The sequence below is a fragment of the Seriola dumerili genome, unplaced genomic scaffold, assembly GCF_002260705.1.
Source record: "Seriola dumerili isolate Sdu_G_001 unplaced genomic scaffold, Sdu_1.0 BDQW01000147.1, whole genome shotgun sequence".
In the NCBI taxonomy this organism is placed as follows: domain Eukaryota; kingdom Metazoa; phylum Chordata; class Actinopteri; order Carangiformes; family Carangidae; genus Seriola; species Seriola dumerili.
In genome coordinates this window covers 3,502,301-3,513,591 of record NW_019174402.1, presented here as the reverse complement: position 1 = coordinate 3,513,591, position 11,291 = coordinate 3,502,301, and the positions used below count along the sequence as shown (strand labels likewise).

At 38.4% G+C, this 11,291-nt stretch overlaps 1 protein-coding gene across 1 annotated transcript; it reads right to left on the bottom strand.

The window, feature by feature from the left end:
* Nucleotides 1-1,845: 1,845 nt before the first annotated feature.
* On the bottom strand, nucleotides 1,846-11,019 carry LOC111225170 (tetraspanin-33-like; the record flags this gene model as incomplete). Its single annotated transcript, XM_022749862.1, has 6 exons — nucleotides 10,924-11,019; nucleotides 7,123-7,180; nucleotides 6,379-6,506; nucleotides 6,133-6,207; nucleotides 2,395-2,490; nucleotides 1,846-1,974 (listed from the first exon to the last, which is right to left on the bottom strand). Coding segments are annotated over exons 1-6 (582 nt in total), but the record flags the coding sequence as incomplete, so codon positions are not given.
* Nucleotides 11,020-11,291: the final 272 nt, after the last annotated feature.

The following is an 11,291-nucleotide window of genomic DNA, read 5'->3' as shown; positions in this document are numbered from 1 at the left end:
TCATAGTATACTAAGGCATAAAAACATCAAAAAATGTCATACTATTTTATAGCATAAAAATATAAAAAAAATCATCATAGTATAGTAAGGCATAAAACATCATAGTATACTAAGGCATAAAAATGGCAAAAGACTTCATGTCATAATAAGGCATAAAACGTCATAATATACTAAGGCATAAACACATCAAAAAATGTCATACTATTTTAAAGCATAAAAATATAAAAAAACATCATTCTATAGTAAGGCATGAAACGTCATAGTATAGTAAGGCATAAAAACATAAAAAAATATCATGTTATGTAAAGGCATGAAAATATAATAAAACGTCATAGTAATATAAGGCATGAAACATTATAGTATACTAAGGCATAAAAATGGCAAAAGACGTCATGTCATAATAAGGCATAAAACGTCATAGTATACTAAGGCATAAAAATATCAAAAAATGTCATGTGATTTTAAGGCATGAAAATATAAAAAAACGTCATAGTATTGTAAGGCATGAAACATCATAGTATACTAAGGCATAAAAATGGCAAAAGACATCATTTCATAATAAGGCATAAAACATCATAGTTTACTAAGGCATAAAAATATCGAAAAATGTCATGTGATTATAAGACATAAAAATGTATAAAGACGTCATAGTATAGTAAGGCATAAAACGTCATAGTATACTAAGGCATAAAAATATAAAAAAACTATAATTTTATGCCTTACTAATAGTAAGGCATAAAAGGTTTAAATGATGTCATATATTAGTAAGGCCTAAAAATATTAAAAAACATCATAGTATACTAAGGCATAAAAATAACAAAAAATGTCATGTCATAGTAAGGTACAAAAAAGCAAAAAACGTCATAGTATACTAAGGCATAAAATGTCATAGTAAGGCATGAAAATCTCAAAAAATGTCATGTTATTTTAAGTCATAAAAAGGACTAAAAACACCATAGTATAGTACTGCATAAAATGTCATAGTATAGCAAAGCATAAAACGTCATCGCATTGTGAGGCATGAAAATATCAAAAAATGTCATAGTATTGTAAGGCATAAAGTTATACTATAGTAAGGCATAAAATATCAAAAAAATGTCATACTATACTAAGGAATAAAAAAGACTAAAAACGTCATAGTAAAGTAAGCCATGAAAACATCAATAAATATCATACTATTTTAAGGCATAAAAATATCAAAAAACGTCACAGTATTGTAAGGCATAAAACGTTATAGAATAGTAAGGCATAAAAATATCAAAAAACGTCATAGTATAGTAAAGCATAAAAACGTAAAATAAAATCATAATATAGTAAGGTATAAAAACATAAAATGTCATTGTAACAAGATAGTCAATGTTATTCACTTCACCTGTTTTAACATTGTGGCTGATCAGTGTAGATTTGCAGTCGTCTTTCATTGCATGAGTGAAGCATGTCACCCATGTTATTCAGAAATTTGGTAACATACATTGCCTGTAGGTGATGCAGGTTAAACTCAAGTTTTAGACTTAAGTTCTGGATCTTGAACTGCGATGAAATTACTGACATCACAGTTTTGTAGCTGGATAGTATTGGCTGGGCCTGATTTCAGATATTTTACATCAATGACACTTTGTGTCCTTGCTGACTGATACATCTACAGATTTTTGCACAGAGCACTTTGAATGTTCTGCTTCACATCATACTCAAACCTCTTTTTATAGTAGCTAAGAAATGCAGCTAACTGGCATTCAACCTGATAGAGCCTTCTTTGAAGTTTAAGTTGCTTTACAGTTAGTATTTTTCACATGAAGCAATTGTAGTAGTTTGTTGCGTTATGCATTTTTATAAAAAAGAACACACCTCTCCGGGAACAGGAGTGCAGCAGGAGTAAGGTACAGAACAGCGCTCGGAGCTGGGGTTCGTATGCGTACAATTAAAGTACAGGTTCCAAGACCAGTCTGTGTAGTTGTTCCACCCACAACACTTGAACTGAGTGATGGGAAGATAAAGAGAGAGAGAGAGAGAGGAGAGCACAGCACAGGTATATATTTAGAAACATGGTCTTGCATTGCGTTGTACATCCTACCAGTCTGGGCTTCTCCCATGGGAAAACCCAGGCTTGCAAGTTTGCCAATGTGTGCAGATGGAAAAGGAATATCACATGAAGACTCTTGCAGAGTGCAGGAACTGTATGTTTACATGTAGCCTCTCATGTGGAAAACCCTTACCAAGGCCAGAATAACAAACATAAGACATAACAGCTCTGTAGTCATTAGCTGTGGTTTCTTGGTTTAGTCCCCAGACATATTCAATAAACCACTAGCTGTGATCAATTTGAAGACTTTTGTGATTTGGATACCAACAGACACAAGCACATCCACTCTAGCTAAGTGAAATTGGCCAGAGCACCTCTTTCTGGATATAATCCATCAGGTTCTGCAGATCCAGGTCATCCCTATAGTGCACAATAGCTTTCTTCACAAACTTTCCCAAAGCATCCCGAGTCTAGGACAAAGAACATGGCAATGTTAATTCAGTGAATAAAACATTTAATATCAACTTTTTTAAAGAAATTAAAAGTGCCAAGTTCTAATAACTTCATTTAAATGGCCAGAGGTGAAATTTATAACCAGGCTGCTAAGGTGCTCAGTGACATGGTGAAACCTCTCAGGTTTTGTGGCTCAGTTAATTACTTGGGCTGCATCTATGGAGAATTGCAAAGTGCAAATTGAATATTCTATTCTCATGTTATCTGTCCATATTAAAATGAGTATAAATAATAATAGATGTTGTTGCTCATATAAAGCTGTTTCCATTGTGTGAGTGTCACACGTGATGTATCTCAACAAGACAGCAGAGGAGCAGGAACTCCTGCTGTGATATGATGACTGCAGGACTGCAGAATAACGAATGATTAAACCACCAACCCTTGAGCACATGCGCAGGTTTTCCAGTATTTCAGCTGTGTTATATAATTGCTTGAACTTTCCCATTTGTTATTATAATGTGGTAATTTTCGTCAACTCCACTCGAGCTGAATAAACAAAAGCCATATGAAATATAAATGAAATACATTGATTTGATTGAATAATTTGTAATGAGTATTCCAGACTAAATGGTTGATTCAGACATTAAAACAATGTGCTACTTAATTCTGTTAGCGTTCATTGTTCATTGTATTATATTCCTTTTCAGAGTATTATGAGGCCTTGCTTTGTTAATATTTAGATTCTCTATTCTCACATATAAATAGAAATTTTTATAAAGTATTTAATGCAAATCTCAATCCTTAAAAAATTATGAAAACAGGGAGGGCCATGGTTATACAGACTGAGTTCAGATGTAATATATGCTAATAGGAGCACTGTATGCTAATAAGCTGCTGAACTTTAAAATTTTATTAAGCTTGAAATGAACTTCTGTTAGCAGTTTGCTGAAGGCTTTCTGAATTGTTCGTATTACAGCCTGTGTAAGAACAGGTTATGTTGATAAATACTATGAGCTGTATCAAAAAAGCCCAAATTTTTTATCCTGAAGTAGTTTTACTAAATTTTGTTTGGATTTTTATAGCGTTCCCCCTGCCCTCGCCCCGTCCCTCCCTCTGTTTCTGTGTTTCTGTGGTACAGTACGCTCTTGGGCCTCAGAGCCCCCCCATCACACCTCCCCATGTCATTAGCAGCAAAGTCTCCTTCAAGGGATCTGTTGAAATGGAACATTTGGTTCCACTTTGAAGTGCCGAAGCATTTGAATCATTTAGCGAGGAAGGATGCTGGGAGGGTTGTTAAACTGCTCTGTTTAGCAGCAGGCAGTCCGAGCTCTGACAGAGAACACAAGGGAGAGGAGAGGTATCATCAGGCACCAGACACCTCGCCACGAGACACCAATGTCAGGGAATGTTGCCACCATTGGCTGCTGTGTTTTTATTCTCGATGGAACCCTAATGGGATGTTACTGTAGGAGATAAATGGATGCTAGAGGAAGGATCCTTACCATCCCCCTCAGCCTCTAAATCAGTAACTAGGGGCTCAAACAGATACAGAGGCATGCAGATATATACCAGTATACATTTATGCAGCCGTTGACTGGGTTATCTGTTCTCATTCAGACCCAGCCACTTCTAATCAGTGGTATCTTAACATAGGGATCAGAACCCCCATAAGTGTGTACAAAATGATTAATAGTTTTGAAATGGGTAAAAAAGTGCTTCACACAAATATTTATTCTTTGTGCTTTCTCTCTGAACTTACATTCTGTATAACTGTACTTCTTGAGGCATTTGGAATGTGTTTAAATGATAAGCATGTATACTTATCTCTATAGTTTACAAATTAGCTGCAAATTTTACTAAAGACCAACAAAAGTCTATCTAAATATTTACCTTTTTGGTTTCTTTCACAGTATTTCTCAGTATCATTTCAGTTGGTGTCTCTCCACCATTTGCAATTTTATTTATTGATTTATTTTTCAGCTATGGTATTATTCTGTAACTGTACCGCTGTAAACAGGGGAAAAACTGCTTGGAGTTACGCTGAGACAGAGACAGAGTAAAATACATGCAACCTGAAGGTCACTGCTTTGTATTAAATAGAAAAGAAAATGTTGAGTCACGACTGGCTTCTCGCTACTTGAGTGTTATTATCATAGATTTGTCCAACTATGGTCGTAATACCTACCAAATAAATTCAGTACTTTCAAAATCATCATATAAACTGTTTTTCTTTGGAGGTAAACCCAAAAATGTGGACACCCAAAAGTTTAAAAATCCCTAATATCAGAAGAAAACAATGTGCAATTACAGTAGGTCATAGAAAGTTGAACCAGGAGGTTGGTGTGTAAACTCTACCAGATGTTAACAATGGATAGTATGGGTAATAATTTTATCATTTGCCTTCATTTTCTCCACCAACGACGTCTAGCTAACCTGGAGGATTGTTAAAAAAAACAGTCCAATCATCTGACACTTTGTGTTTCTTGCTCGGTCTTTAAGTACACTGTTGTTATTACAAATAGGAATGACCCAAGTTGTGAAGAACTAGAATTAAGTATTTTAGAGTCAAGTCACTTTATGTCAGCACATCCTTGAAAGAATTAGGATGGTTTCCTCTCATTTCTGGCAGTCAACAAAATAAACCTGAGACATACATTTGGGGGTGTTACATCTGCTCCTGGGACATTGTCTGCCACGCCTTCCACTTCAGTGGTTCCCTAACCTGTTGAGAGAGAAGTGGTTCTCCCCCTCTCTTTTCTGTGTGTGTGTGTGTGTGTGTGTGTGTGTGTGTATGATTGTGTGAGTGGAGACAGGTGTGCTAGAGTCAGAGCAGAGCCCCACCAGCTGCATCCTATCATGTAATCAAGACTTCTACAAATACCCAGCTCTGCCGCCACCACCCTGCCAGATCTGTAGAGTCTGTGGCCAGTTAGCGTTTGCTATACTTCAGCCCATAATTTACCACTTGCTATTTTTTACATCTAGTTCTTGGCTTTTGTCCTCTGAGGATCCATCCTTTTCTCCATTCCTCTCACGGTCATGCCTGATCTGTCTCCCCCACCTCGTCTGGTCATGCCTTCTGTTCTGCCTCCGCCCTGCTGCTCCTCCCTGGATCCCTGCTCAACTCAATCCCCTTGGATCTCATTCTGGACCTGCTCCCACAGCCCCTAACTGCCCCTGCCCAGCCTTACTTTCTGGCTCACAGCTCCCAGGTCAAGCTTCCACCTAACCTGCAATCCATCTTTCCTCCATGCACTGCGATGAAAACCTTTTAACTTCATACCTGTCTCTTCACCTGTGTCTGCACTTCTCCTGTTCTGCTGCCACTTAACAGCAGGGAGTATAGACAACAACACAGACACTTTTTTTTCTGTGTATGCAGTGTGGCTCACACATTGACAAGACATTCCCCCTGTGTGCTCAATGAGCCCATCTGTGGGTTCAGATGCCATGCCTCATGAAGTATTATACACTGTAGTTTAAAATGTACAGACTGTCCAAAAGCAGGGAAAGAATACGCAAAATCAGTGGAGCCCGTGCATTAGAGGTCGATGGTGTCACTTGTGGAAGAGAACTGAGACAAAATGTGACCTTATAGTGACTTTATATTATAAAATATCTAAGCTAGTGCACAGAATTGTCAGTGAAGAGGCAGATACCTGATCGGAGTAGAAGAAGCCCAGAATTGCTATGGCCAGCTGGGTCAGGAAGACCAGTGTCAGGCTGAAGGAGAACTACAGACAGAAAAGACACATGAAAAAACACAGTCTGACTAACACAGAATCGTAACTGATGATCAGATTTGTTGTTACACACGAAATGTAAGACTTGGCTATGGATTAAATGTAACTTCAGCTACCAAAACACAGCACCAGTGTTAGTAATGTGCCTATTATTTCTATTACTGTCTTGAGGAGGCGAATGTTCTCTCGGAGGGCTCCGATGCAGCCACAGAAAGTAATGAAGAACATGACCACCCCCACCACAATTAGGATGACAGCTGGGTCGATCAGGAACGTGTCCCGCACTGTGTCTGGCAGAAAGACAGGAACATAACAGCCTGATTAAATGTCCATCGTCCTGTATTCCTGCCTTTACTTCCTTTCCTCCCTGCATTTATTTTTATTTCTACTCTCTTTTCTAACCTTTATTTAAATTCATTTCTTCCCTTACCCTGTTTTCCTGTTTTTGCATCCTCCCCTCCTACACTGGCTGCTTTCATTCCCTTAAAATATCAATGATATGTTGTGGATTATACAGGATGTAGAGGCCTTATCAGTGGGATGAGCCCAAATTAATCCTTTTTGTTGTCCGCCTATTGTATATTACCAAAATAAATGTGAAAATAATAACAGAGGTGAACTAAGGATAAAGCTAAAGCTCACCAACCTACTAAACATGACATGTTATTGCCTGAAGGGGTAGCTTAACAGGTGAACAAATACAAAAGGCCAAGTGTCACTGGGAACACAAAGCTGCAGCTGAATGGACACGTAATGATTAAACAAACCAAAAAAGAAAAAATAAAGAAAAAATCCACCCTCCATAGTGGTAACACAGGATAATAGATAGTTTCTGTAGAGCTTCAGATCTGTGGAAAAGTTTCTTTGTATGTACCGGAATGTGTAAAAATAGTGTTATGCATATACCTGTAGCTTTCTGGACTTTAGCATACACCCCGATTGCAACAATCAACAAGGAGAAAACCTGGGGAAAAGAGAGAATTAATTTTTTTCAGAGATTTAGCCACATCAAGACTTGACTGAAATAGCACAGCATATGACTTGTTTTTCCTCAAATGGTTTCTTCACATCTGATTGTCCAATTTCTTCTTGGAGAATTCCAAGCAAGGCGGAAGACTGTTAGTTAGACTGTTGTTTACCCCGTGATAAAAGTGTTTCAACAATAAGTTAAAGCTTGCTTTTTTTAAACACAGGTTTTTCCCCCTGTGTTGTTTTTATTCTAACCTAAACTAACCCTCCTCTGGCTCTGAGGTCTAAGGATTGGCATCAAACGAGGTGTATTCTTTAAAAGTTTGGGTAGGAATCTGGGATCCATAAGAACACCTGTGCGACCACATCCAACTTAATTATATCTAACTTATTAATGTGCAATCCTATTGGATTTATTCTGGAAAAACTTGTTCTGTGGAAAATGTGTTGCTTCTGGCTCTGTTTCTGAACTGACTGTATTTGCACAGTCAACCAGGACAGGTGCGATCAGATCGAAATGATGAGCATTTTCTCAGATGCTGAGTAAGCAGAGCCCCCGTAGCCATGGCAACATCGCCAGTTTGTGTGTTTGCGATAAACAAACAGATGGATGTCAGCAGGAAAAACATAACAACAACAACAAAAACAACATATGGATCTCAGCTTTAATCATCTGAATTTGGAGGGCGTTCATTTTTCTGACGAACTGCAATGTTAAAGGAGAACCTCACCAAACCTACTTCAGTTTTTACATGAGAGTCTCATCTGTATGAATGTCAATGTTGAATACAACTTGACCTTGATTAGAACATCAAGATTATTAGCCTCTCCACTCAAGCTTTACTGAGCAGTGTTTTGTATTTTCACAATTGTAGACTACAGATAATTATTTTTTTCTTTCAGTGCGATGACCTAGAGCGGCAGAGACAGAAAGGAAGAGAGAAGCAAGAGGTGGTGTGTGTGTGTGTGTGTGAGAGAGGAGCTGTGTGAGAGTGTTGATCTGTCTGAGACCTGCGCTGTTGGTTTTCTAAAAAAAAAAGCTCCAAGTACAGAGTAAAATATTGAACACAAAAGGGACGTCAGCAGCCCACACTGTGCCATGGATGAAGGGAAGAATACTGAGAATAATGAGATGACAACATCCAGGCACAGACGGCCATGTGTGTACTGTAAGTAATGGTATTGCGTGAGGGTGTGTTGTAAAGCTGCTGAGGATGTAAGTTCACTTTAACAGAAGCTGCACAATGAAACAGTGAAGAGGCTGGAAAATAGGTGGAATTAGAGCTTCCTGTTGATTGCATTGTCAACACTAATTTCCCTCTTTTCCTTCATTGTTTCTCTCACCTTGAATAACAATCTGCATGGCTTGGCTTTCATTTCCAGCCTCCAGATTCACAGATATTTTCCTGATTGTAAATAGTGTGTGTGTGTCTATGTGAGCCTGTGTGTGTACAGAATGCCTTTTGTTCGGCCTGTATAAACATGGATTTGTTTCGTCTCTGTCTGAAAAGCTTGTATCAGATCTCTAGAGGTCATGAGAATCCGTGGTCCATGGCATAATTTGCTCTACAATAGGTATAATTAATATAATTTTTTTTCGGGAGCCTTCACGTCCAATCTGTGCTCTGGAGAAGTAAATTGTTACTTTGAAATGGAATGTTTTATCGCTCTCACAATCAATAATCTGCCTTGACAAGAAAATCACTGACAAAACACAAGGACATCGATGATGCACATTTATTTGGAACTGCAATGTTTTTAAGATTTTTGAAAGCACATTTTGGCCTTTTTTTTTTTTTTTTTTTGGTCTGTTGTGTAGGAGTGTTTGCACCTGCAGCTCCATTTGTCAGTTTACCACTGTGTGTGCTTATGTGAATATGGGTGGCAGTGTGCATTTACAACAGGAGGCGCACACACAGTGAATGTATTCCAGCTCTGTTCTCAGGCTTTTCAAAGGGATGAATCAGGCTTCTCCCAACAGATTGTGTGCGGAGGTGAAAGCCAGCTGAACTGAGCCGTGGGGACGTGGGGACAAAGGCCTGATGGATTAGGGCTGCAGTGTTCACTTCTGAGCCCGTGTCTGATAAACAAAGTCAACACAGGCCGGGCTGTGTGGCTGCTGGGGCTGCAGTTATTGCTGATTGGCTCTAAACCCAGCCAGAGTGCGGTACAGTATTTGCCACCTTGCTGTGTTTGTGTAGGATTGGATGAACAGGGATATGATGAAGATGTATGAACTTGATAGCGCTATAGATGTGATCTGTGTGCTCAAAGTAGTAATGTGGTAGAAAAGCAAGAGACTCAGAGAGAGTCTTAACTCCGTGTGTGCGAGTGTGCTTATGTGTGTGTGAAAGTAACAGCTGATGAGAAAAAAAGAGCCTGATGGATGATTTAATGGCTGCTTCGAAGTATCTCCTATACCTATGTATCTCTTTCTCTAACAGTACAAATCTCCTGGCTTCTTAGTTACACTAACAACCAGCAGTGGAGCTTGTATAATTTGAGCCTGCGCTTATTGAGTATTCTTAGCCATCTAGTTTAACCATTTATCGGTTACTTTTAGCTTTGAATATCAATAATTTAAACATAACTTTATACTATGCATTTGAACTGTTAGTAGCTAAGTATTAGCCGTTTATCCATTACCTGTAGCTTAGTCTAGTATTTATAGTAGCTAAGCTAAGTATTAGCCATTTATCCATTACCTGTAGCTAGGTATTTTAACCATTTATCTATTACCTATAACTAAGTATAAAGTATTTATAGTAGCTAAGCTAAGTATTAGCATTTATCAATTACCTTTAACCAAGCATTAACCATATATCCATTACCTGTACCTATGTATTTTAACCATTTATCCATTACCTTTAGCCAAATATTACCCATATGTCTATTACCTTTAGCTAAGTATTGTAACCATTTGTCCATTACCTTTAGCCAACTACCACCTAGCAACTACGACTGCATTCATGATTCATGAACTCCCAACGGTAGCACATTGCTCAGGTATTACAGCTGACTCTAAATAAGGATTTTTTTTTATTTATTTATTTCCTTTTTTCGTCAAATCCTAATTTTTTTATTGTTCTCAAGTTACTTTAGCTACTGCACAATCTTTCCACATAGGCCTCGGCTTCCCCTTGGTAACAGCAGAAGTACCCCCTGGAGTAAGGGTTTTAATGTTAGGGAATCAAAGTTGTATATAATATAGAACTCCAAATTTGTGCAGCAATGACAGCAGCCAACACTCCATTCAACAGCGGCTTTTAAGTAACAGTCCCTGACAGAAAATATATAGAAACCATCACACTTGCACTTGGTGTTTTATACTTCAGTATGAGTCAGAACTGAACTGTTTTGATAAGAATGCACCACTCAACATTCACTACAGTGATACATGGGCAGTGTAGGTGTCCATATATAACTGTTGTAAATTTAAAATAGGTAGCAGTGGGGAGGCCGGGTGCCCCTGCTGTATGCAGTAGTGGATACTATATGAATTATATTGCCTTATTTATTATTTATAAGCTTTTTTCTTTATCACTTTTTTAGTTTTGCTTCCTTTCCTAGCAGATCTGAACTTTCAGAAAGCTATAACTCCCTGATAGGTGGTGATTTGTATGCTCAGGAATATTAGGAATATTTGGTGTCCCAGGACAGCATAACAGCTGTGTTTTTGTCAGCACTGGCCTGTACCACTGGAAGAAAAATCATTAAACAGTGCAAATCTCTACTCACCCAAAATAAGAAGCTGAAGAAGAAGAGAAAATATCTGATCCAGGGGTTGACGAAGGAGAAAGTCTCAGCTCGGTTCAGATTCAGTTTCCTGTCCATTGTTTGTTGGTGTTCTTACAGTCCAACACGCAGATCTAGATTGAGTTTTACTTCAAAACAGTCCTCAGATTCAGCCCCACCCCACACATACTCAGCCGCCATGTGAATCTGTGTGGAGGGGGTCGTTTGCAGGCTGTGGGAGTATAAGGTAGGCTAAAAAAAAAAAGGGGGCCTGGGGATTTGACGCTGCCCCGCCATGCTGGTAGTGCCCAGAACTCTCTATGTAGGCCGCTGGGTCAGATTACACAAAAAATATCTCTGGCTGACTGCAG